This window comes from Macaca nemestrina, chromosome 17 (assembly GCF_043159975.1).
Source record: "Macaca nemestrina isolate mMacNem1 chromosome 17, mMacNem.hap1, whole genome shotgun sequence".
NCBI classification, from domain to species: Eukaryota; Metazoa; Chordata; class Mammalia; order Primates; family Cercopithecidae; genus Macaca; species Macaca nemestrina.
The window spans coordinates 2,646,587-2,672,957 of NC_092141.1; the positions used below are offsets into that span (position 1 = coordinate 2,646,587).

General features: G+C 59.3%; 1 protein-coding gene across 1 annotated transcript; it reads right to left on the reverse strand.

Annotated features, from left to right (window-relative positions):
• Positions 1–1,432: 1,432 nt before the first annotated feature.
• On the reverse strand, positions 1,433–18,977 carry LOC105471709 (MAX network transcriptional repressor). The gene is made up of 6 exons (XM_011724468.3): positions 18,469–18,977; positions 12,706–13,285; positions 11,766–11,807; positions 11,528–11,639; positions 5,284–5,476; positions 1,433–5,080 (listed from the first exon to the last, which is right to left on the reverse strand). The coding sequence occupies exons 1-6, from the start codon at positions 18,539–18,541 to the stop codon at positions 4,284–4,286; spliced, it is 1,797 nt and encodes a 598-aa protein (XP_011722770.1). The 5' UTR covers positions 18,542–18,977; the 3' UTR covers positions 1,433–4,283.
• Positions 18,978–26,371: the final 7,394 nt, after the last annotated feature.

A 26,371-nucleotide genomic window follows, 5' to 3' on the forward strand; every position in this document is an offset into this window, starting at 1 on the left:
GTTCCCAGTGGGCACAGGGCCTGGCACGGAGTACGCACCCAGGAAGGGTTAACCCTCACCCTACCCCTTCCCTAAAGCGGCACTAGTGGGCCAATGGACGTGACCCAGCTCTTCCGGGAGCTACCAGCAGAGGGAGCCCGCGTCTCACGAGTGAAAAGGGCAGGCGCAGTGGGGAGGGCTGGATTCAGAACTTTCATTTTAAAGTTTAAAAAATTTTTTGAGACCGTCTTGCTCTGTCTCCCGGGCTGAGGTGCAGTGGCAGGATCTCGGCTCACTGCAGCCTCCGCCCCCCGGATTCAAATGATTCTCCTGCCTCAGCCTCCTGAGTAGCTGACACTACGGCACCACCACGCCCGGCTCATTTTTGTATTTTTAGTAGAGACGGGGTTTCGCCATGTTGGCCAGGATGGTCTCGACCTCCTGACCTCCGGTGATCCACCCACCTCGGCCTCCCAAAGTGCTGGGATTACAGGCGTGAGCCACCGCGCCCGGCCTGAACTTTTCGAAGTCAACCCTTTCAGAGAACAGGATCCAAGACACTACTCCCTTCCGCAAGGGTAACCCCTACCCACCCCACCTCAGGAAGAGACGCAGCGCAGTCTCCCCCGCGGGGACTGGGAGTCACACAGGCACTGTCAGGGTGGAAATGAGAAACTGGGTCCCCTCAGCCAGCCTGGTCTCCAGCAAGGCCCAGCTAGTGGCCCCCTGACCTCACTTCCCACACGGCCACCTCCCGAGACAGCCTGCCCATGGGGAGAAGACAGCCGCAGGGACAAGGGGCTCCCAGCCCGGCTGAGAACACGGCTCTGTGGCCCCTGACCTCCAGCCTCTTCTCCCCCTTGTTCCTTTCCCTTAGAGGCCAGCTGTATGGACTCCCCGGCTGACCTGTCACAACCACACCCCAGGCAGCAGCTTCTCAGGAAGCTCTCGCCCTCTCTGCCCAGATCCTGGGGCAACTCCCCTGTACCTTTTTTACTGGATCCGAGTCTAGCACTGGCCCCGGGTGCCACAAAGGGTGGCAGATGCTGGGTGAGAACTCTGTACCCAGTGGAGAGGTCTGACTGCAGCTCCAACGAAGTCTCCAGCTAGCCGTGTGGCCTCGACAAGTCACTGGGCCACCTCAATCCTGTTTCCTTATCTGCCAAAATGGGGCTAAGTCTTGCTTATTTACTTCACTTGGCTGTTGAAAGATGAAACAAGATCATACTTGTAAAATGGCCTGAGGAAATAGGAAACTCTGCAGAAGTTTCAGACCGACCAGAACTGCCATTGTCAGAGCGGCCGAGGCGCCCGGTCAGAGCTGCTGGAGGACTCTGCTGGGCAGACAGGGTTGAGACGGGCGATCTGGCCGCTCCTGCCGCACGCTTCCCTACAGGCCTCTGCCTCCTTTTGCAATAAAATGACCCAGATGCTGCAGGCTGGCAGCTCCATCTCAGGTTTCAGTGCAGGTTTATTTCAATTTTATATTTTATTCCAGGCAAGTGCTTATTACATGGATAGTATTCATGTCTCGGTAACTAAAGTCTTGGAGCATGAACAGCCACTAGAATACAGTTCAATAGTAAAAATACAGTATGTACAAAATTAGGGTTTTTGTAGTTTTTGTTTTTGTTTTTTTTTCCCACACAGCAGATGTATCCAAACACATAAAAATCTCTACAGTCTGGGGTCGCTACAGTTTATATTTCAGGAAACAGAGACACAGTGGCCGAGTCCTCACTGTAAACAAGGGCCACCTCTTTGGGGGTTGGGGGTGGGACCCTGGGATGGGGGGAGAAGCAGCTGTTTCTGGAGAAAGAAGGGGTCATGGTGACCCCCCAAGTTACCCTCCAGGCATTCCCTGCCTTTGGCCCCCCCAAGGAACCAACCTCCCCCTCTCCCCGAGGTAAGGACTCCCAGCCAGTGAGCCACTCTGAACATCAAAAGGTAAAACACGCATGAGAGGTAAGATGTGTGTGTGTGCGTGTGTGTGTGTTTGTGTGTGTGTCCCAGGCTGGAAGGGCTAGGGAGGGAGTGGCAGGCGGTCCCACAGGGTGAGGACAGATGTGGTCCTGACAGCTCTCAGGGGGAGACGCCCAAGGAAGGGCTGGGTGGTGGCTGCCCACTTGGGCACACAGCATCACAGCGTTCACAAACGACAACAAGAACAACAGCAACACCCATCGTCACTAATCTGGACATAGTCATTCGGCACTAGATTTGCAGGCCCCCACTGCTGGGGGACAGGGACGGGGAGGGGCAGCAGGTGGATGATGAGGTATCTGTGCAGGCCCGGGGGCCACTGGCCTCAGGATGCAGGGAGAGGTGGGCAGGCTGAGGGAAGGGCGAGCTCCACACGCTACTCTGACCGTCCGGTGGGTCAGGCCTGCCATCGCTGTCACAATGGGAATAGCAAAGCTGGCTCTCCCAGAGCCAGGGGGTCTGGTGGAGGTGGCTGTGCTGGGGTGGGTACAGGGCTCAGCCTCTGAGGGTGATGACCTGGTTTGTAACTGTCCCTTTACCCACACCAGGAGAGAGAAATAAGGAAACAGTCCCCTGGGAGATGTCCAGGACCAGGAGGGAATGGGAAGGGAATTCTTATGCATCTAAGGATTATTTCAAAAGAAAATCTATTCAAGACCTTTGCTGACCTCCTCTGTGCCTGCAGGGCACTCCAGGAAATCCTCAACTCTGTCCCCTCCCTCCTGGCCCCCTCGCCTGCCCAGGCCCCTGCCCCAGCCCATCCGTGTGAACTTCACACCCAGGGACACTGGCTTCCTCCCGCTACACTGAAAGGCCACTGGTGTGTGTCCAGGTGGGGAGCTGAGCGTGTCTGACACAAGGCCACTTGTAATAAATATCCACATACAAGGAGAGGCCAAAGCAGGCGGCCCAGGCAGAGGCAGAGAAAGCCACGCCCTAACACAGAGCCCCTGACTCCTGCCCGTTCCACGTTCAGCCCTGTCCTTGACCCAACAAGGACCTTTTCTCAGAGAAAGGTGCTGCCCAGCAGCTCCCCGGGGAGGGCCCACTCAAAAATGCCCCCTGGAGAAGCCGGGTGTTGAGGGGATAGGAGGACACAGGCAAAGGGCTGGAGCAGAAGCAGCAGGCCTAGCTCCAGCCCTGTTCTGTATAGGCCCCAGGGTTGGTCTGGGGACAGGCTTAGGGCTTAGCTAAGCCACTGCGTTTTTTTTACCTTTCTGATGCCTCAATGATGTGGCTTCTATGCTCCTGGAAACAAGACCAGCTGCTGGTCCATGTCTCCCAGACTGTAGGAGGCGCCCAAACCCCACAGGCCACCAGGCCCACCTGTCCCTCGGAGGAGTGCCCGGCACTCAGCAGAGGTCAGAGATCAGGGGCTGAACGCAGGACAGCGTCCCTCTTTGCTGCCTTCTGGAGGCCAAGAGCCAAGCCCAGAGCTAGGGACTGGGGACAGATGCCCAGTGGCTCTTGTCCCATCCAGACCCAGGCTGCAGGAGACAGGGAAGGGGGCAGGACAGCCGAGTCCTTCTTTCCCCACCTCAGCCTGCCCTCCTGAGGTCCAGAGCCCAGTGGCAGGGCTTGGGTTGAGGACACAGGAAGCTTGGCAGTGGCTGGGTTTGGTTTATTGTTGGTAGAGAATCATTTTAAGTAGTTTCTACGGTAACGAATCACAGTGACTGCAACCGGGTCAGAGAGCCCCAGGCTGGGGCCCCACCTGTCCGGGTGGGACTCCAGACCAGCCACTTCCTATGATCTGTCACCTGTGCTCAGAGCAGGGCCCCTTATCACCCCAGTCGGCAGCTTTCTGGGCCAAGTGGCTTCGGTTCTGCTTCCCCCATTTCCCCTGCAAAGACCTGGGAAGAAAACACTGAGGCTCCGGAGGAAAGCCGGGGGCCTGGGCCACCTCACCAGACAGCAATAGCAGCAGCAGCACAGGAAGGTGGGGCAGGGCAGGGGAGAAGTCAGGGAGCGTGATGTCCACATCGCACTCATTTCCGAGGGCAGGGAGGGGAAGCAGGAGCGGCGCTGGGGCTGGCGCTGGGCCGGACAGGTGGCACGTTCCACCAGAGTCTCGCATTTTCTCAGAGTCATCTTACCAAGTCCTAGTGCAGTAGGGTGGCCCCCTGCCCGGTGCCCATCTCCCTGGGTGGCCCTTCCCTCCCTTGGCTCAGAGTCTTTGCACCCCCTTCCCCTAGGAGGCCTGGGGGTGGGTGGGGGGGGCGGGCCTGGGCCTGGCTGGAATGTGTGGAGCTGGTGGGTGAGAGAGTGGGGGACAGGTCCCCCTCCCTGTCCCCACTGGGGGCCTCTGAGTGGCCTCGTCCTCAAGCCAGCTTGAGCGTGCTGACTGGGAAGGAGGGCATGGTGACCATGGTCACAGGGTTGAGCACGGTCTGGCCCACCAGCTGGGGGTGATGCACCACCTGAGCCCCCACGGCCGGCTTCGCCATGACAGTAGCCGGGGGCCCCAGGCCGGCTGTGCCGTTCACTTGCTGGTGCGAGAGGGTGTGGGCGATGTGGCTCACTGCCACGGGCTGGCTCACTGCCACGGGCTGCGGGTACAAGGGCAGCTGGGAGCCCAAGTGGGCCACATGGTTGAGGGTGGCAGGGTGCACTGTGATGTGCCCAATGGGGGGTGTGGCAGGTGCCAGCTGCACAGCAGGGCTGGGGGCCGAGGGGGCGATGTGGGCGATGTGCTTGCCGCCTGGCCCCTGCAGAACGTGGTTCACAGTCTGGATGACTGAAGCGTGCGTGGTGGCTGTGTGGGCGATGACCGTGGAGCCGCCCCCAGCCGTTGCCACCAGATGGGCCGGAGCTGGCACCAGTGTCTGGGCAGGGGCAGCCGGTGGGGGAGGAGGGGCTGGCAGAGGGGTCTTCTGCTGCGGCTGCGGCTGCTGCACGGGGAGGTGGGCAGGAGACAGGGCCACGGAGTGGGGGTGCGGGTGTGGGTGCAGGTGTGGAGGCGCAGGGGTGGTGCTGGGGGGAGGCGGAGGCGCAGGGGTGGTGCTGGGGGGAGGCAGGGCGGACTTCAGCAGCTCCGGCTGGGGACGATGGCTCAGCTTAGGTGGGCCCAGGCCCGCCCGGTCCTCCTCCATATCCTCGTCTATGTTGTCCTCACCCTCTGTGGGGAACAGGGGCAGGGAGCAGGTCAGAAGGGCGGGGGAAGCAAGCGGCTGGAGGCGTAGATGCTCATGGGGGCGTGGGAATGTGATGGGGCTGGGACTGGGGCCATCTTTTCTAGTAGGCAAGAGCCTGGCCGGGGAGGCTGGAATTTGACGTGTAACATCTGAGGACTGTGGGGCCAGCGCGGGGGCTGGGGCTCACCAGAGGCGGTGGAGGTGGAGGCCTGGTCATCCTCGGGCTGGCCCGTCTGCCGCAGCACGCGGTCAATCTCCAGCACGTCCATCCACTGGCTCAGCTCGTGCTTGAGCTCTGCCAGCCGCTGTTGCGTGGCAATCTTCTCCCGCGCCAGCCGCTCCATCTCATGCTCGTATTCCTTCTCCTTCCTCTTCAGGGACTGGGGTACAGAGTACAGGACAGCAGAACGCCCTGAGCAGCAGCCTTGGGGCCCAAAGTCCCCACAAACCTCTCCTGTCAGCTGGCCCAGAGGCAAGTCTGTGGCAACCAGGGGACCCAGCCTGACGGGGGCTGCTGGAGACCACACCTGTCCTGGTCCATGCCCCTGCCCAGGGGGGCCCAGCGTGTGTAGGCTCGCTCCACTCCTCCCAGGGAGTGTGGGCTCTTGGGACAGGCCCCAGTGGAGCAAGCTCAACCAGGCATGCGGGTCCTTCCATGTCCTCCACAACTCATCCTCAGGGCTTCTCCGCCTCTGGCCCCATCACTCCCCCAGCAGCCTATCCACTTTCTACACTTCTGCTCGGTCACTGATGCCACGAGCTACCGTCTACAGAACCCCAGGATCCTCCGCTTCGACCTCCTGGTTCACTTGTCTCCCTGGTAACTTCAACATCCTTGGAGGATGACCCAATAGGCAGTGACACAACCTCGCCCCGTCTCATGTCCAGGGATCGCCTCCTTCCTGGCTGCTGGTCCGCACCTGCTCCCCGACCTCCTGGACGACTCTCCACTGTGCACGACGCTTCTCAACAAGGCTCCACCTACATGCTGCTCCCCATCACCCTGCCCACTGCCCTCCAGACTCCCCGGGCTGAAAAACCCCCAAGCCTAGGAATGTGCCCCCGTCTACACCTGTACTTGGGCTAAACGGATCCATGAGAAATGGCTCTTGCGTCCCATGACCCAGCTCCCCTCCACACTCAAGGTCTTTCCTGTGCTCCGACCTGACACTCTTAAATCCTACTCTTTTAAGTCTCACAGACCTCCCTGCTGGCAGCTTTCTACCCAAGCATGTCATAACCGCTGTGTCCACCAGCAATGCCAACACGTGTGTCCTTGCTGCCTTCCGAGTCCCTTTCTTGGCCTGCTCTTGACCTCCTAGCTTCCCAGGCTTACTGGTCATGCCCAGGTGCAGGGCCCGCGGGCTTTTCACATACACAACTCACCAGCTGGCCTTGGTTTTCCTCTCTGAACCCAGTCTGCCCTCATCACACATGGATCCTCCTCTCCTTACCCCCTAGATCTTATCTGCCCGTGCTCCAAGACCACATCTGAGCCCCTACCTCCCCCACTGTCGTCCTGTATTTCACATCCTCCAGCCTCCAAGACCTTCCGGGCACCACACCATCTTCCAGGCTGGTTTGCATTTGCGGTAGATTTTTGTTTTATTCCCCTCCCCCACTCTCTCTCAATTTTTTTTTTTTACTGTTTGTTTTTTTCAAACAGTTTCACTCTTGTTGCCCAGGCTGGAGTGCAGTGGCATGATCTCGGCTCACCGCAACCTCTGCCTCCCAGGTTCAAGCGATTCTCCTGCCTCAGCCTCCCGAGTAGCTGGGATTACAGGCATGCGCCACTACACCCGGCTAATTTTGTATTTGTAGTAGAGACAGGGTTTCTCCATGTTGGTCAGGCTGGCCTTGAATTCCCGACCTCAGGTGATCTGCCCGCCTTGGCCTCCCAAAGTGTTGGGATTACAGGCATGAGCCACCGCGCCCAGCCTACTGGTGTTTTATCTTTGATTATCCGTCAGCCCTCACCCCTGGTTCTCATCTTTTTTCATCAACATCTTTTCTTGCCTCTGTCCCCTTCTCTCCCTATATCTCTCACTCTCCTCCAACCTGGGGGGCAGTGGTGTGTAAGAGGAGCCATAGGCCTGAGAGTCCATCTGCTCTCCTTCCTGGAGCCCAGAGGCAGAAGGGGGTAGCGTCTCCAGCCCCCTAGCCCTGAGGAAAAATGGGGTTCTTCCCACTCTACCCTCCCTTTCTCCCTGCACCAGGACTGGGCCACTTCTGGTGGGCAATGGGTCCCAGATCGGCTTACACTAAGAACGCTAAGAACTGCAAACAAAACTTCTACTAGGTTTTGTGTTTCAGGAAAAAAAAGGGGGGGTGAAATGAGAAGAGCCCCATCTGCCTGTGCAGTAAATACGAGGCTGTCAGATAGGACTTCATCAGGAACTGGCTCATACAAAGTCTCTCACATATATATGTTTTGTCTTTCTGTCTCAACACACACTGTCCCTGTCCGAGCTGTGAATGAAGGTGAGGATGGCTGCATAGTCTGTTTAGATCCCAGAGCCCACGGGCGGCCAGGAAGAGCTATGCACAGGGTGCTTACTCGACCCCAGGGGAAGGATCTGGAAGGGTGCTGTCCCGACTCCTGGTGACCATGTTCCTTTCCACCTCTGTCCTGTCTGTTCCCTGAATCACAGGGAGAATGACAGTAACCCATTAGACCCAGGTTTCCCTGCTTTCATGCCCTAGGGCGGGGGTCCCCAAACCCCAGGTACTGGTCCGTGGCCTTTCAGGAACAGGGCTGCAGCAGGAGGTGAGCGGCGATGGCACAGGACCACCTGAGCGCAGCCTCCTGTCAGATCAGTGGGACATTTGATTCTCACAGAAGCAGGAGTCCTCCTGTGAACCGTGCACCCCGGGAGTCTAGGTTTCGTGTGCTCCTTAGGACAGTCTGCCTAATGCCTGCTGGGAGGTGGAACACTTCCATCCTGAAACCAGTCCCGCCCTCCCTTTCCATGGAAAAATGGTCTTCCAGGAAACGACTCCCTGTTGCCAAAAAGGTTGGGTATCGCTGCGCTAGGAGCACTTTTGCTGTTCTGTAGCAGCTTTTCCTGACTAGGCCTGGCAAAGTCTCCAACCCCACCCACCAGTGAGGCCAGCTTCCCACACTCCCTCCTGCATAGATTCCTGCCCTCACCAGTGACAGGTGTCTCTAACCATTAGGGCCTGCAGCACATAATCCAGGTAGAGCCGTGCTCTGTACTGGCTTGAAACCCGGCAGCTCGACACTTCTGTTGCCAGTCCCAGGCCACACACAGCCCGCTCTGTCATTCTGGCCTTCACAGTTTCTCTCCATTTTCTGCTAGGAAGACAGTAGGAAACTCCCTTGCCCCTACACACACACACACACCTGTGTGTGACTTTTCGTTTTTTGGAGACAAGAGTCCCACTCTGTCACACAGGCTGGAGTGCAGTGGTGAGATCTTGGCTCATTGCAACCTCCACCTCCTGGGTTCTGTGATTCTCCTGCCTCAGCCTCCCTAGTAGCTGGGATTACAGGCATATGCCAGCAGGCAGGACTAATTTTTGTAATTTTAGTAGAGACGGGGTTTTGCCATGTTAGCCAGGCTGGTCTCGAACTCCTGACCTCAGGTGATCCGCCCCGCCTCAGCCTCCCAAAGTGCTGGGATTATAGGCGTGAGCCATCGTGCCCAGCCTGCGTGTGGCTTTTTACCTGGCTCTGAGGCTGTGTCAAGGGGCCCTAGGTGAGTCAGCTCTCACTTGAACCTGGCTGCTGGCGGCTGGAAGCAGCAGTCCTGAACTCAACCCACCTGTGGGCAGGATGTAGTTCTGGGCCAGGGAGTGACATGGATCAAAAGCTTCCTCTTCTCACCTAGTCCAGTTCTTCGCAGGCCTAGAGGCCCCTGCAAGATTTCCCCAGGGTCTAACTTTAACCCACATTGCTTCATTCTAAACCCATTTCCTTTCTGTGACTACCTGGATGCACAGTTTGGTACCTATTTTTCTTGTCTCTGTCCACTTTTCTGTGGCTGTCTTCAAATCTTTGGCCACCTCCAAGCCACTCTGGATTCTGGCTGGGGACCACTGCCTTCCTCCCACAGCTTCCTGCTCTCAGCATACAAACAAAGCCCCCAGTCTTCACAGCCCCACTGGTCTCTCCAGGACCAGGTCTTGACTCTGCCCATCTCTGAGTGACAACCCTCCTGACCATGTTCGTGTTTGTTCTTAGAGACGGAGGTCTCACTCTGTGGCCCAGGCTGTCCTCGAACTCCCTAGGCTCAAGCGCTCTTACTGCCTGGGCCTCCCGAGTAGCGTAGCTGGGACTCAGGTGCGAGCCATCGTGCCTGGCTTATTTCCAAAAAGCATCCTGTTCCCTCCTGCTGGGCTGCACCTGGGCTCCTGGCCTCCACTTGGCTCCGTCCCACCCAGACTTATCCTGCAGGTCTCAATGTCCTTTCCTCAGGAACAGCCATCCTCCCTCCCCAGAACAGATGCTGCCGCCCGGTTCCTATTATGCCCATACGGCCGTCTTCTGTAGAGTGACTTGTTCATCATCTGCCACAACGCCCAGCCTGGGAGAGCGTAGACCCAGGTTTTTTACTTGCTCGCCACCATTTGCCCAGAAGCAGAGACTTGGCTACAAGCACCTCAATGAATAACTGAATAAATGGTTTGTAGACAGGCCTTTGAGTTTCCTGCTTCTGTGACCAGCACCAGAATGGGTGTCCCTTCTGGACAGCCTGGGGCCCACCCCGGCTCCTACTTCAGCGGGCCCAGCTCCTCAAGAGCTTCCTTCTGCGGCTGCCGCTGAGTCTCCTTCCGATTCATTTCCAAACCCACACGTTACGCAAGGCGCCCTCTGCAAGTAGTATCTGCAAAGAGGAACTCGCCATGCCGTCCTTCCTATTTCTCAAAAATAATAGCTACGTGAATGTCGGGATTACCGCGAAGTGTCTGCATGAACACCCTCAGCCAGCCCTGCGACTAAACTACAACCAAGCCCACGTTCTGCAAAACCATTCCAGAAATAAGCCACCGGCCTGTCGCGGCCTCCGGGCCCCTCTCCCGCTCGGCGCCCCGAGGCCCCACCCCGAAGCACGCGCGCACCCACGCGGCCGCAGCTTCCCTGCGTCACCCTCGCCAGCCGCACCGCCCTCCGCAACTCGGGAGCACCGCCCCCGCCCGCGACAGCCAATCCGCGAACCCGGCCCCGCCCCTCCCCGCTGCCCGGAAGCGGCCTGGAGGCGCGCCAGCTCCGCCCCCTGGCCGGGAGGGCGGGCGGAAGGGCGCGTTCGCTGGAGGCAGGGAGGGAGCCGCCCGCCTGGAGCAGTCGCGAAGCAAGCAGCGCCTCCGCCCCTCCCTCAGCAAGTCAGGCTCCGGTTACCTCAGGGCCGTGACCCCGCGGTCGAGGCCGGGGGAGGGGCGGCGCCCCGCGGCTGGCTCCTCGCACGCTGGACCCTCCTCGCCACCCCTCCCACGGGGCCCGTGACCCCGCGCGGCCCCCGCAGCTTCCTCAGCGGGTGGACAGGGAGAGTCCCGACTCGCCGCCCCCTCGCCCCACGCGGGCTGGGAGCCCCACGTCCCTCCATCCCCAACGGCTCCCCGTCTCGGCGGCCGCCGGCCCATCCCCCACAGCCTCCGGCCCGGCGCGCGGAAGCCCCGCCGGTTTCCAGGGAAACCGAAGCTCAGGCCGCCATGGCAACTGCCTGACGTGGCGGCGCCCCCGGCCCCAGCGCTGCAGAGGGAGCGACGCCCAAAGGGAGGAGACGCGCAGCCGGGAGGGCCCCGAAAAAAGGGACCCCCCTTCCCCCTTTCTTAGCCCAGGAGGAAGGAAAGCGTGACGTGTTTCAGGCTTGGCTGCCCCGGGGCTGTTTGCCGCCCAGTCAAATCGCAGTTTTCCCCGCCCCAGACGTAACCCCACACTCGGGCCGTGGCGCCTCCACGCGCGCTCCGAGAGGACCTTCCTCCTCCGGGGCACATGGGGCTCGGCCCGCGCCGCAGCGTGGACGGGGACCACGCCCAACCCTCCCCGCAAATAGCGACACACATTCGGGCGAAATCTGGGCTCCCGCCCAGGCTCTGCGGCCGGGGAGGAGGCGTCGGGCCGCCCCATGCCCTTCCCTCCAGCGGCTGCACCAACACGCGCGAACGGGAGCCGCCACCGGGACTCGCACCAAGCGTCACGGTGCGCGCCTCACGGCCCCCGGGACACCAAGGCTGCGGGGGCTCGGGAGCGGCGGGGGAGGGGAACCGTTCCTTCCTCTGCGCACGCGCGCCCTCGCGGGCAGGGAGCCCCGCTGACGTCAGCCGGGCCATGTGCTCAGCGCCCGCGTGGAGGCGGGAGGGAGGCGCGGGGGAGCCGCCGGGGCGGGAGGGCGGGGCGGGGCGCGGCCGGGGGAGGGGCGGCGGAGGGAGGGCGGAGGAAGCTGCGCGGCGCCGGCCTCCGGGCCCCATACCTGGATGTACCGCAGCGCCGTCCGCAGCACGCTCAGATTGGACGTCTTCTTGTCATCCACGTTGGGGATGTTCCGCTTCAGGGTCTCAAAGCACTCCTTCAGATGGGCCCTCCTGGAGAGAGGGGCGAGCGCCGGTCAGCGGTGCCTGGGGCGGGGCTGGGATGGGGGGGAGGCAGGGCCCGGGGGAGCTGGGGCCGAGGGCCGGCGGGGCCCGGGCCACACACGCGCACACACACACCTGTTCTTCTCCAATTTGTTGTGGACTTCTCTGGTTCCGATCCTGAAACCCAGACAGACAGGAGGCTCAGGGAGGACTCGATGAGACGGCCTTCCTGATGACCCGCGCCGCCACCCCCCAAAATTGCCACAGGCTGTTTGTCCCCAGCATTGTCTTTTTTTTTTTTTTTTTTTTTTTTTTTTTTTTTTTTTGAGACGGAGTCTCGCTCTGTCGCCCAGGCTGGAGTGCAGTGGCCGGATCTCAGCTCACTGCAAGCTCCGCCTCCCGGGTTCACGCCATTCTCCTGCCTCAGCCTCCCGAGTAGCTGGGACTACAGGCGCCCACCACCTCGCCCGGCTATTTTTTTGTATTTTTTTAGTAGAGACGGGGTTTCACCGTGTTAGCCAGGATGGCCTCGATCTCCTGACCTCGTGATCCACCCGTCTCGGCCTCCCAAAGTGCTGGGATTACAGGCTTGAGCCACCGCGCCCGGCCAGTCCCCAGCATTGTCTTAAAGCAGCTTGGGAGATGTTCGCCCTGTGCCATGCTGCGCCCACTCCCTGCAGGGCACGTCTGTGCTCATAATCACAACCTCTGTCACCCTCCATCCCACCAGGAGGGAGACAGGAGGGCTCCTGGGACTCAGAAGCAGCAGGTTGACCCCCGCCCTCACCCAAGAGGCCCATACTCTGTCCAGAGGCCTGGGAATGCCATAAGCCTCAGCCTTGGAGGGCGTTAGAAAACACAGAAGCCTGGCAACAGGGGGTAATGGGACGTTCCTTCCCGGGATAGAGATGGGCACAGTGAGGCGGTGTTCAAATAAAGGGGGCACTTCTAGGCTGGGGAGGCAGGACACCTCTGAAGCCCCACCCGGGGAGGGTACCTTGTCTTGGACACAGCCCAGGGGATGGGCAGCTCTCCTACTCATCCCAGCAGCCCGACCCTGCCACACCCCACTCACCCCCCTGGCCTCTTCTTCTGTTCACTGGATTTGACTTCTTCAGCTGGTGCCAACTTCAGGGTCCCAAGGGTGGGTGGGGGCGGCTGCTGGGGGGCCAGCTGAGGCTGGACTCCAGGGTGTGGTGCTATGGTCAGGATAGGCGTGGGGAGGGGCTGCAAAGGCTTGGGGCTGCCCGTGGGTGGAATGGTGGTCTTCGAGTCCGGCAGTAGGGGAGCAGGGGTGGGCACCTGTGGCCTGCTGGGCAGGGGGGCAGGCTCCTTAATGCTGAGTCCAGGGGTGCTAACCAGGGCTGGCTGACGAGGCGCCAGGGGCAGAGGCTGGGCTGCCGGCGGCAAGGGTGGGGGTGGGGGTAGTGGCTGAGGGGAGTTGGTCACCACAGGAATAGGAATGACAGTCAGTGGGGCAGGGGTGGCAAGTGGTGGTGGGGGTGCGGGCGGGGGAGCCGGCGGAGACAGAGGCAGGGGTGGTGCCTCAATGCGGGGTTCCTCCACAGGAAGGGCATGTGCCAGCCTGGCCAGGCTATTGGCCTTCTTCTGCTCCTGCTCCCGCTCCCGCTCCAAGCGAAGCCGCTCCTGCTCCTCTACACAGAGAGAACACAAGGGGGGGGTCTCAGCAGGGCCCCAGCCCTCCAGTCCTAACGCATCCTCTGACCCTAGCCCAGTCAGTACTCAGTGATACCCCTGCTCAGCGAGAGACTCCACAAATAGCCTACCAGTCCAGCCAGGCACAGGGGAAAGCGCCGGGGGCACAGCAGTGAACAAATCAAGCAGACCTGGTCCCTGCCAGCAGGGAACGGGAGGACAGTCACGGGGGCTGACAGTCCGGGCTGCAGGCAAGACAGGTGGCCGTGGAAGGGAAGGGTGGAGCAGAGCTGTCAGAGGGTGCTGCAGGCCACCTGCCAGCCTGTAGGGTGAGGAGGAGGGCGGGTGAGGGCAGCGAGGGTCAGGAGCCACAGGGCCGAGGTGGGAGAGGCGGGCAGAGGCCCAGCCACCCAAGACTTCGCACCAGAGAAGGGGGTGTGCTGACAGATCCCAGCTTCCGTGGAAGGCCTTTAACAATGTTTACCAAGCCCCTTCTAGAGGGCAGGCAGTGTCTGCATGGCACAGATGAAGGCAGTGAAGTTCAGAGAGCAAAGTGATTTGCTGCAGGCCCCACAGCAAGCCTCCTGACCCCTGGAGGACGCTTGCCGTGCTCACAAGGAAGTGCCTCGCACACATTCACAGTCCCTGGATCGTCACAAGAGCCCCACGTCACATCACAGGCAGGACAGGGACACCACCCTCATTTCACACATGTGGAAACAGCCCAACACTCCTGACCCCGAGGCTAGATCCCAATGCCTGTTTTCCTCAGGGACCATTCAACAAACACACTTAGTCCCTCTCTGACCCTTGTCGTGCTGAAACTCATTTCTCCCAAATCCTCAACGTCCCCACCATCAGCAGCAGCAGCGCCAGCATGTCCTGTCCTCCGGGCCCAACGCGTCCTCTGACATCCTCAGTGACACCCGCTCAGCCTGAGACACCACAAATACCCAAGCAGTCCAGCCAGGCACCGGGGAAAGTGCGCCTGCCTGGTTCAGCGTGAGAGAGGGCAGCTGAGGAGGAGGAGGCACAGCAGCGGCCATTTCTCCCAAACAAGAAGAGACTGGGCTCTTCAGTAGGGGCTGAGCAGGGCAGTGCACCCCACCATCCGCTCAGCATCTCTGCTGAAAGCCCAGCAGGAAGGCAAGGCCCACTCAGGAGCTGGCTGCGAACAGGGGAAGGGGAGGCACCTCCATCTCCAGCCTGCCCCGTCCTCTCCCAGGCCCCACCATTCTGGTTCCCTGGCTACGGGGCTGGCCCAGGCCCTTGGAGTCTGCAGCCCCCAGGCCAGGGAGCCGCCATGACAAGCAGCCCTCTCCTCTGGCCCCGGAGGCCCCGCTCCGCTGACGAACGCAGCAGACAGCTCGGGCTGGTGGACACGCCCCAAACACCTGGGCAACGGGTGGTGCGGGGGACTGGAGTCGGCCAAAGCCCCCTGAGGAGGGGAGCACCCATCTCCCACACTCTTACTGGCTCAGAGGCCTCAGAAAACTTGAGGTCTCAGGCCCTTTGGCCAATCAACAACTGGGTGTGAGCCAGGCCTGCTCCCAGCCCCGCCCTCCCGAAGAGGGACGAGGCCGAGGAGGAAGCGGAGGGGGAAGCGTCCTGGGAGGGGAAGCCTCAGTGGTTTCCCAGCAGCCAGAGTTCAGGGGCTGGGCCAGCCAGCGGGTCTCTTCCAGATCTCACTAGCCCTTCGGGAAGGGGCGATGCCAGGCCGGTGCAGGCCTGCTCCAGTGCGGGGCACTGGAGGTTACCTTAGGTTACCGCCCGGGAGAAAACCAGCCCTGCGCTCCGCTTCCCACAGACTGCACTGGCCAAGCAGCCTGCTGAGTTCCAGTGACAGGGCCCTTCTCAGTTGGGTGCAGCCTCTGTTGTCCCCAGCCCCTTCCCCTACCCCAGGACAAGACTCTGGATCCCAGGCCTTAACACAGCCCCCACCTCCATCCCTTTGGCTGACAGACCTAACTTTTCATTGGCCTTGAGACATGTGCTCTACTCTCTATAGGCAGAGGGACGATCAGGGCCCTCCCTGAGTCACAAGGACAGGCGGGACCCTAGAGTGCAAGCCAACCCCCATTTCCCATATTTTAAAGCAACCCAAAGCTCACCTGGGAGGTAGCAACCTCCTTCTCACCTGCCCTCTCTCACCCAGAACCAGGCAGGTACACCTCACAGGTGCCAGGAACGACCCAGTCACACCTGGAGCAGCATGAGAAAGTTCCAGGGGTGGTGAGGAAGAGGAGCTGCCCCGGGGCCAGATCCAGCCCACCAGAGCTTCCTGCCCCTTCCCACCCAGCGGCAACGCTCTCCCTGTGCACTGGAGAACCGCCAATCTGGTGGTGGCTGCTGCTCCCTCAGGAGCACCCTGGGCTTAGGCTCTTTAAAAGAACGTTCTGTGCATCCACCAGACAGTGCGCCCCCTCACATGCCTCCCTGGGCTCCACCCAGAAGCTGCCCCCAAAGAATTTAGCATGGCCCTTCTGCAGTGACCCAGGGGCCAAGGCTCCAGCCCACACTCAAGAGCATGGGCAGTGTGCTCCCTTCAACCTTCCCAAGCGACTGTGGCCCAGGCGCTCTGCAGGCACAGGGCTAGGGGTGGAGGAGTCCACACTGGTGGGCCCCAGCAGCCACAGGAATTCTCCCGTCTGCTCGATAAACAGGGGCTTGGTGTCTAAGGCAGGCCCAGGGTAAGCCTTGGAGAGTTGGTCAGGAGCCTCTGGACACTCCAACCAGCTCCCTCCAAACAGGGCAGAAGAGTTGCATCTGAGCCACCTCCATCAACACTGGAATGACCATGCTAGGCCCTCCAGCTGAGCACCAGGATAGCTCTGCCCTTTCTTCTCTCTCTGACAGGCACACACATCTGCAGGGTCCTCATGTGAGCAAACTGGCTGGTCTAGGTCAGAAACCCATGCTTGCGGTTGAAAGGGAGAATGGACAAGAGGATCCCTGTCCAGAGCTGGTCCTAGGTCCTGGGAAAGCGTTCTGGTCAGCAGGTTCACCTACCATGCCCTTCCCTCCCGTTCGTCCTGCCCCAGCTCAGAGGACAGAACGTCAAGAGGGAGAAGAAAATGAATTCTGGAGGTGAAACTGCTGGGACCGGTTCTGGCCACCTGTACATGAGTTTTTGAGTAGATCTGGCTTTCCGCACCCACTCATCTCCAAAGACCTCTGACCAACACCAAGCAGCGGTGACCAGGCCGCTGAACTCGGCCTAAACACAGTGGGTACTCGAACTGCAATGTGTTGGTGGCGGCAGCAGGTGACTTAGTCTCTCCGAACCTTGTGCACGGTCTTCCCCTGACCCCTGTGCCCAAACGTAGGACATTCTTGGTCACCACGGGCACTCTCCACTGCCAGACCCTGCTCTGAACCCCCAAGGCAACAGGCGGGGAGTGTTGGTGACGTCCCCGCCCATCACTTCTGCAAAACCCAGGCATCTGGGTCTCACATATTTCCAGTGACTCCTGACCTTGAGAGGCCGGTCGCCCCGACTAGGCCGGCGGCCCCGCAGCTCCCCCGCCCCTTGCCCGCTGCCGCTCCCCGCTCCCCCCCTCACTGCCCGCCGCGGCGGCAGCACACGGCGGCGCGCGCGCACACAACACACTACTACCTCCTGCATGACTCATCATTGAAGCAACAATAGGCAGAGAGAAAGGAAAGGAGGGCGAAGCACTCTCTCCACCACAACCAACCCTGCCGGGGGATTCTGGGGGGCGGGGAGGGCACAGGAGTCCCCGGGTCCTGCACACACACCGTTCCAGAGCCGAGGCTCTGGCAGCACCCTGGAAAAGGAAGATCTTCCCCCCCAGCCCCTCTGCAGCACCCTGAAGCCAGGGACCACCAACAGGGCGCGTGAAGATGGGAGTCATTAGTCTCTTCCCTTTAGAGGAAGCGCCGAAGTTTCTTTCTCAACCTGGCTCATTCCAGCGTGGCCCCGGGTGATGCCAGGGGGCATGGTTGGAACGTTCTGGGGGTCACTGGAAAAATGTGAGCTCTAAATGTCTCGTCGCCCTGCGATTCTGAGGGTTTCCCTTGCTCTCGGGATCAAACACAGGAGGTTAGGGGCGAGAGCCGACAGGTGAGCTCGGCTCCTCCCTCGCAAGGCAAAGGCTCTCCCTGGGAGGTGCCCAGAGGCCGGGGCCCGCGCCCGGGCCCAACCCAGCGCAAGGCCCCTTGCCAGCCCCGCCCAAGCCCCGCCCCCAGCCGAGCGCGAGGCGGTGAGGAGGGGCCGGGCCGCGCCGTCCCCAGCAGGAGTGTCCCCGGTGCACGTGGTCGGGGGCGGAGCCCGTCCACGTCACCACCCGGTGTAACCAACGGGCTCGGAACGCAGGCACACGCAACATTCCAGGCGAGAGCGGGTTTGGAACGCGCAGACACGCCACATTCCACACTGGCTAAAGCGGGGCGCAGCGAGGGGGACCCGGGGGCTGCCCCCCAGCGACCCGCGGGCCATTTCGCAAACGCCCAAGTAGCCCGGCTTTCACCCAAACCCCGGACGCGCGGCCCAGCCCAGCTCTGGGAGGCGGGGTCAGGCGGGGCTGGCCAGGATCATAAGACACGCGATGTCATTTCATTCTGCAAAGGCCGCCTCCGCCCCAAGCGGCGCGTAGATCTGCCGGGAGCGCCCCCCGCACCCTCCCCACGGGGCCAGGGAAGCCGAAGAGCTGCTCGGCGTAGAGTAGTCCCCACCCCCACTCCGTTACACACACGCCCACTCGTGTGCTATACACACGCCCGTGTACACGTCCGTTCATCTGCTTTTCCCGAGGCTCACATCACACATCCCCCGTGCACACACGCACGCACACGCGAGCCTGCCACCCCCACGCAACACCATTCCTCACCCCACCCCCCGGCTCACACATCCTCAGTGCCACCGAGGGCTCCGCTGGCCCACGCAAAAGCAGCCCCCCACGGAAGGGGCACAGGAGTGCCAGGCAGCCAGGGTGGCGCCCGCAGGAGCCAGGTCCCTCGCTGCATGTTAATGACTTCATTAATTAATTTCACTGCCCACATCACCCCTCCCCGGGCGGCGGCTCTCGCGGGGAGCCGTGCGCTGCCAGGCTCCGCGGGCCGCCCGGGAGGGGGCCCTGTCCGCGGTTTCGCGTGGGTTCGGGGACCGGGGTCACTCGCTTCCCCTTCCCCGGTGCCCCAGGGGCCCAGCCCGGCCGCTCACCACGTGCTCTCTGTTGTTGCTGCGCTTGCCATTCCAGGAAGCGGGCCGCCTCCAGTAGCGTCTCTATGCTCATCGCGCCGAGAGCTGCCGGGGGCGCGCCGGGGCCGAGGCTGCGGCCCGCGAGCCGGGCACAGGTCAGGCTGGCGGGCAGGCAGGAGGGAGGGATCACCTCCGGGGGGCGACAGGGCTGGGCGGCGCAGTGCACTCCGCAGGGAAGAACGGGGGAGCACGGGGAGAAAAATCAATGTCTCTCAAAATATTTGCAAAATATAAAATTGCAAATTTAAAAAAATGGGTGCAAAAAAAAAAAAAAAAGGCGGCACTGCCTCCCTTCTTCCCCTCCCTCTCTACCTCCCTTCCGATGCCTCCCGCCCCGCGGCCCCCGGGAGTCCCGCCGACAAGAAAGGGCTTTGCAACAAGATGGCGAGGAGGCACCGACACACACAACAAGGGAAGGAGCCGCGCTGCCCCCGGCCGCCGCCCCCGCTACTACACCGGGGCCACAGCCAAAGCCCGGACCGGAGCCCCCGCCCGCAGGGCCGCGGCGTCTCGCGAAGGGAGGGGCGGGTCCTGCGCTGCTGGCCCCGCCCACCGGAGCCGGCGCGCGCACACGTGGCCCGGGCAGGGAGGGAGAGGTCAGAGCCGGGTGTGCGCGCCGTGGTTCCGCTTTCCAGCTGGCCCCGCCCCTGCTGCAAGCCACAAGTTGGGCCGGGGCGGCGCGTTTGGGTCGTTCACGACGAAATCTGTCCTGCTGGAGGGAGGGAAGGATGAACAATTCAAGATTTAACAGAGCTCCAATCAGGATATTCCGGGTCAGGGAAACCTTGGGAATGGCAGAGACTGGCCTGACCCTGGGTCTCCACGCTCCACCCACTCGCGACCTAAATCCCGCAATCGCCCGGCTGTCGCAATTCCCCCGGGATCCGCCCCTGGGCGGAGCTGCCGGCGGCTGGAGACTGTCAGAGAACCAGCGGAAGGAGCGGAGCGAGAGTCCGGCTCCGCGTTTTGTCTCCGTTCCTCCCCCCGCAGTGCGTTCGCATCCTATTAGGCGACGTCACCGGGCTGCGGGCCAATGGGCGGGCAGGACAACACGGCATGGAGCAGCTCCACATGGACACCCCGCGCCGCCAGCCTTCGGTTTAAAGGGCCAGTGTCTGCAGGTCACATTCGCGGGTGCGGATGGGGCCACTTGGCGAACCCAGGGTGGGACGCCGTAAGGGAAATCCCGCAGTCATGCCCTGGCCTCCCCATTCCTTTTCGCCACCCTCCATTTAAAACCAAACCTTTATCTTTCCTTCCCCTAAACCCCAGTCTTTGTCCACGCGTATTCGATGTGGGTGGAGACACGGACTGTGCCACCCCATGGGCCACCCTTTGCTCTGGGGCCGGGGCCCGGGCAGGGAACACGAAGCGCCCGCAGCCAAGGCCCTGGGGGCGTGGCCCAAATCGGGAACAACAACGTGGAGGGCGGAAGCCCGGCCCTCCCCGCGCCTGGCGACCGGCAGTGGGCGGGACGCGGGGGCGGGGTCCGCTGCGTCCGGCTGGAACCGCGCTTCCCAGAGGGAGGGACCCCGTCGCCCGCCCGCCCGCCTGCTTCTTCCTGGCGCGAGTGTTTAGGGGAGCCCGGGTGCAGTCGGAGAGTTAGTCCTTCGAGGCCGGCGGGCCCTAAATCCTCTCACTTCACAGATAAGGAAACTGAGGCCGAGACGACCAAGGACTCGTCTAAGGTCGTTCCGTATTCCACCTGCTCCTCTCCCCCAAAGGGGGAGCACTCCCCCTGACCCCAGGGACGACTCTGAAGCCAGTTCTGGGGGAGGGCCCGCAATTAGAAAAATGCCAGGGGGGAATAGCAACCCTGACCACTTAATACACTGTGATTGGGGCAACAAAAATCTTCAGCTGAGACCCCACTCTGCTGTTCTGCTTCCTCGGTGGAAGCCACACGAACCTCACTGGTACAGCGGCAGCGATAGACCCCCGGAGGCTGAAAACTTCTTTGGAGCATCCCGGAGCATGTCGATTGTGCTGTGCCAGTGCGGGGGAAGTACCCTCAGTTCTGTCCCCAGGCCCCTTTCTTTGCTAACCGGTCCAAGAAGTGAGGGGCAGTCAGTGTCAGTGGGTTTAGAACTCCACAGCCGCGGCTTCGCCATCACACAGAACCAGAAAGCAAACCTTCATGAGGCGGAGAGGCAGGCCGCCCTGCCAATCCATTCCCTCACATGGCACCCTCGGAGCGTTCCTATTTTAGGGACTGGTTGGAAGAGAGCTAGAAACATAGAAAGAGGGCAAAATGTTTGCTGGCTTTGCTCCTTTCCTTTGAGGGCATCGTAATGCATCCTGGGGGGAAAAAATCTGCACAGATCCTGGAAATCAAGAACTTCGTGAACCACAGGAAGGGGGCTGTTTGCCAGCGCTAATCTACAGAGGCCTCTAATCTTTTCACATTTAATGCCCCAGCATCTAGAGGCGAGCATGGAGAGGTCGCCACACACACAAATGTCCAGGTAGGTACCACTGATTTTGCTTATGACGAAGCTGGAGCAAAGGCGGATTAAAACGGAACAGCCCAGTTCTTCCCCAAGGAATGGATGCCCCTTTGCTGGGAGGGCTAGATCTGTGCTGGCTCCAACATTGCTTCCTTTAAGGTGTCTGCCACTTGCCACCAGTATGCTTGGGCCTTTGCACAACTAGAGAAAATGGGAAATTAAAAGGCAATATATATTATAGGCGGCAGTGGAAGAGGGACTCTGAACAGTATACAGACAGTCCCTGACTTGTGATGGCTCGACACAGGACTTTTCAAGTTAGCAATGGTTGTAAAAGAGAGAATCTAGCGTGCGCTCCTCGATTTGGGATGCGATTATGGCTGGTGAAACCCGTCCTAAGTGGAGCCGCATCTGTATGTGATAGTGACCTGAGATAATGCTGTCCGGCAAGTTCTTATTTTGTGTGAGGTCAGCGCCGTGGTGCGCAGTGCTCCGTCCAGCTGTCCCTGCTGTCCTCAGGTGGCCATGCACTCGGGCAGTCCTGGAGTTTCTGCTGAAGGCTGAGGTTTAATTCTCTGTACTCTTCTTTGTCATTGCCCAGGTCTATACCATTAAGTAGGCACCTCTCTGAAAAGCAGTATTCTTAAGACGCTGTTGGCTTCAGGGGTGAGGAAGCAGGAGGTAAGAGTAGAGTGAACACGGATTTGAATGCCAGCCTCTCCATTGCCCCCAATACCCCATCTGCTCCAGAGCTTAGCGGAGATGTTTGCTATTTAAAACAAACAGCCTTCCTGGCTTCACATGATCATCTGTTTATTTGGGTCATGTGGGGACAGCAGCCAGGGGATGTTAGGCAAAAACAAGGGTTTAGAAGAGAGGCTGCAGGCCGGGCGCGGTGGCTCACGCCTGTAATCCCAGCACTTTGGGAGGCCGAAGCAGGTGGATCACTTGAGGTCAGGAGTTCGAGACAATCCTGGCCAACGTGGTGAAACCCTGTCTCTACTTAAAAAAAAAAAAAAGAAAAGAAAATTAGCTGGGCGTGGTGGCGGGTGCCTATAATCCCAGCTACTGGGGGTGGTTAAGGCAGGAGAATCACTTGAACCCAGGAGGCAGAGGTTGCAGTGAGCCGAGATCGCACCACCGCACTCCAGCCTGGGCAAGAGAGAGAGAGACTCTGTCTCAAAAAAAAAAAAAAAGAAGGCAGGGAGGCTGTTTCTGGGCCTGTTGTTGCGTACAGGAACCTGAAAATGGCCAAAAAGAATACTTCATCAACCAAGCTTTCCCCAGTTGGGGAATGGACAGTGGGGGTGGGAGATACCTATAAACAGGGATGTGAGGGTCTGAAAGAAGAGGGGAATGAATAGGAGGGCTGTTCAGCATTTTAGCCCCAGCTTCCTGTCCAAGCGGGTCGGGTGGAGCCAGGATAGAAGCTGGCAACTGTACTCACTCAAGAGAAAGAGAAGTAAGTCTTTTTGGTTTCAGCAGAAAGGTTAGCAGGTTTGGGGAATTATCCAAAGGCCAGCAGTCTCTAAAAAGGTGTTCCTTAAGTTTTTCTTTTTTTGAGATGGAGTCTCTCTCTGTCGCCCAGGCTGGAGTGCAGTGGTGTGATCTTGGCTCACTGCAACCTCCGCCACCTGGGTTCAAGTGATTCTCCTGTCTCAGCCTCTGGAGTAGCTGGGATTATAGGCATGCACCACCACGCCTGGCTAATTTTTGTATTTTTAGTAGAGACGGGGTTTCACCATGTTGGCCAGGCTGGTCTCGAACCCCTGACCTCAAGTGATCCGCCTGCCTCTCGGCCTCCCAAAGTGCTGGGATTACAGGAATGAGCCACGGCGCCCAGCTGTTCCTAAGTTTCTTCATGGCTTCTAGGTGCTTAGTACCTTTGAGCAGGAGAAAAGCTGGCTGTCCATCATGGTGACTTTCTCAAGAGACGCTTTCCCTTTTCAGTCTTCCTCCCCAGGTCTTGTGCACCCCACCCCCCAGTTCAAATTTCGTTAATTCCTCCAATTTTTTAATCTTTTATTCTTTTTTCACCAACCACAATAAGCAGCACCAATTCCCCAATTTTTTAATAGGCTGAGCCAGAGACATCCCCTTAGTGAAACTGTCTTCTTATCCCCCCACCACTCACCCAACAAAGTATCAACTCCCAGAGCTACTAAAATCAGTGCCGACCCCTCCAAAGCCTGAGTCATGAGATGGGGGAAAGGGCGTGAAGCCAAAAGTACAGGTGTTCACAGCAGGTCCCAGAAGGTGTCCCAACCCTTCAAGCCTGACGTCTCGTCGTTTGCAAGCAGCTGAGAAGCTTTTCACATGCCATCATGAAAACGAGACCCATGGGAGGAAGCTGGCTGCAGGACGAAGAGGAAGCAACGGAAGACTAGTACACTCGAGACATACCAGAGAAGATCCATTTCATAAAGATTTACTGTGTGCCTGAGGTGCCAAGCACTAGGCTAGGTATGCTGTGGCCACGGCCAGGGGACCTCTGGTAAGCCAGAGTGGGACGAAAGGTCACAGAGCGCAACTCCGCTCCACAGTGATCATTTGCAAAAGATGAGTTTTGCTGTTCGCCGCCGTGCGGACGCAGCACCAGAGACAGGACCACAGGAGGACCCAGAGGGCGCCGCCGTGCTCGTTTGAGTAGAGGCAGCCTCCGTGTCTGTGGGTTCCGCACCCATGGAGGCAACTAACCGTGGATCAAAAATATTCAGGAAAAGAAAAATATTTTAAAAACACAAGAAAAAATAATACAAATTAAAAAACCAACACAGCACAATAACTGTTTACACAGCATTTACATGGTATGAGGTATTTGAGGAGCGCAGAGATGAGTTAAAGGATATAAGGGAGGATGCGTGTAGGTTACACATAAGGGGTTTGAGCATCACCCCTGGACGGGTATTCGGGGGGCTCCAGGAACCAATCCTCACTGGACACTGAGAAGCGACTGTAATCCTGTTTTTCTATGTAGAGAGAAAAAGAAATTCAGTGGATTTAAGGCTGGGCCAGTCAGCTGAGCCTGATTCCCCCAGTCTGAATGATGAGTGGGACTCTGAACTCCTTTGACAGAGGTAGACCCATTCAATCATCAGTGAACTGGGGTCCCCACAGCCAGAGGTTTCCACAGGACTCTTTACCTCCTTTCCCCACCCCAAGTGAGTTGTCAGAGGACCTCTCCTGAGCTCACAGAACAGGTCCAATCAAGTTCCACTTCCCTATTCATGTCCTTTCCAGAAGGTGGGTGCGGTGGCTCACGCCCTAAGTTCCAGCTACTTGGGAGGCTGAGACAGGAGAATCGCCTGAGCCCAGGATTTCAAAACCAACCCGGGCAACATAGCAAGATACTGTCTCTTAAAAAAAAAAATTGTAGCCTCACATGATGTCATAGCTGAAGAGTTAGGATCACGGGGCCTGGCCTCCCAAGAGAAGGTGTATCCGAGGTCACAAAGCTGCCAAGCGTCAGCTGGGTTGAGAAGCGGCCTGGTCCTCTTCTTTGGCTGTCTGGGCCAGGCATCAAGTGTGGGGTGGTGAGTCCCTGAAAGCCTCCCAGAAGTGGGTGAAGATGGAGAGGGAACTCCACCCCTCCTAGTTACAGGCAAGAATCATCATTCACTTTGCTTAGTGGCACCCAATCAACAAGCTTAGCAGATGAGCGGGAAGACAGGGAAAGGGAATCAGACTTGGGGTCCAGGAGCTCACACGACCCCGTTCTGCCCCAGGCCCCTCAGGAATGGAGAGCTGCTAGCCGGACCTGGGTAGGTCGCCATTACTTACTGGGGCTTTTGTCTGGCGTGAAAGGTGACGGGAGAAGGGGGCAGATTTTTATCCAGGCAGCCACCGTGGGTGTGGACACTGAGTAATAAGGAAAGAAATGCAGTTCAGAAGCAAAGAGGGAGGAGCCAGGTCCTCTGAGCTCTTCTGAGAAACCAGAGCCCACTCAGGCCCTGCAGCTAGAGTGGAGCTGCCGGTGGCAGCGGGTTAGAAGCGTGGCGGGAGAAGGCTGACCCAGCAGAAAGGCACAGGAGATGGACGAGGATGTCAGGGATTCCTTTACAGAAAAAAGGGGTGGTTTTATGACAGCAAAACCAATTCAGGTCAAGGGAGTGGGGCTGGGCAGAAGTTATGAGTAAAGCAGGGTGGAGTCTTGCCATGGGAGTCAAGAGTCCGCTGGATCACGCAGGGGTGGGGACATGGTGATAGGGAAGGCGCCTCCCAGGACTGACGGGCTGCAATGCGATCATGCCCCACACAAAGGACTGAGGTCCATGTCCCAGCAGCCCCAGTTCACACCCAAATGCAAGGCTGTAGGGTCCAATCTTGAAAGCCTAAGAGCTCAGCGGCCTATGCCAGGAATGAGGCTCTCTCCGGAGGCAAGGCCAAGAGTGGTGTCTGGTCACTGGCTGCACAGCCCAGAGCAGATGCCACAGAGCCAGGGCTCAGCTGCAGGTGCACTATGAGATCTCTCCCCAAGGCCCCAGGGCCCACTGGGAGAGGACACACCACTGCTGCCCAGCCTGCTCCAGTCCCTGTGCCATCAGGGACACCTCAGGGGGGAGTGCTAGAGCTTCCCAGCCACCTCTCTGATGAGCTACCCTGAAACAATGCGGAACCATTTGTTAAAGACAGGTCCTTAAACTTCACACCATACACCAATGTAAATTCAAATGCTAAATGTAAAAAATAAAACCAAAATAGCCGTAATAAAATATAGGAAAACATTTTTCAGCTTTAGGGTGGTGAACGAGTTTCCACCCATAAAGGCAAACCAAGAAAATATAAAGACACAGTGTGGTAGATTTGATTACCTCTCAAAGCTGTAAAAATAAAACAAAATCATCATTCAAGAAAAGAAAAAAAGGGGCCGGGCGTGCTGACTCAAGCCTGTAATCCCAGCACTTTCAGAGGCCAAGGCGGGCGGATCATGAGGTCAGGAGATGGAGACCATCCTGGCTAACATGGTGAAACCCCGTCTCTACTAAAACTACAAAAAACTAGCTGGGTGTGGTGGCGGGTGCCTGTGGTCCCAGCTACTCGGGAGGCTGACGCAGGAGAATGGCGTGAACCTGGGAGGCGGAGCTTGCAGTGAGCCGAGACCGCACCACTGCACTCCAGCCTGAAATGACAACATGAAGGGATGGGCCAGGCGCCACTGCACTCCAGCCTGAAATGACAACATGAAGGGATGGGCCAGGCGCGGTGGCTCAGGCCTGTAATCCCAGCACTTCAGGAAGCTGAGGCGGTGGATCACCTGAGGTCAGGAGTTCGAGACCAGCCTGGCCAACATGGTGAAACCCTGTTTCTACTTAAAATATAAAAAATTAGCCAGGAGTGGTGGCGCGTGCCTGTAATTGGGAGGCTGATGCAGGAGAATTGCTTGAACCTGGAAGGCAGAGGTTGCAATGAGCCAAGAT

Coding starts and splice junctions, on each gene's coding strand:
- LOC105471709 (XM_011724468.3), bottom strand. CDS start 18,541: ATGAGCATAGAGACGCTACTGGAGGCGGCCCGCTTCCTGGAATGGCAA. Junction 5,477..11,527: donor CGGCGCTGCGGTACATCCAG/GTATGGGGCCCG, acceptor TCTGTACCCCAG/TCCCTGAAGAGGAAGGAGAA. Junction 5,081..5,283: donor CTCCACCTCCACCGCCTCTG/GTGAGCCCCAGC, acceptor TGTTCCCCACAG/AGGGTGAGGACAACATAGAC.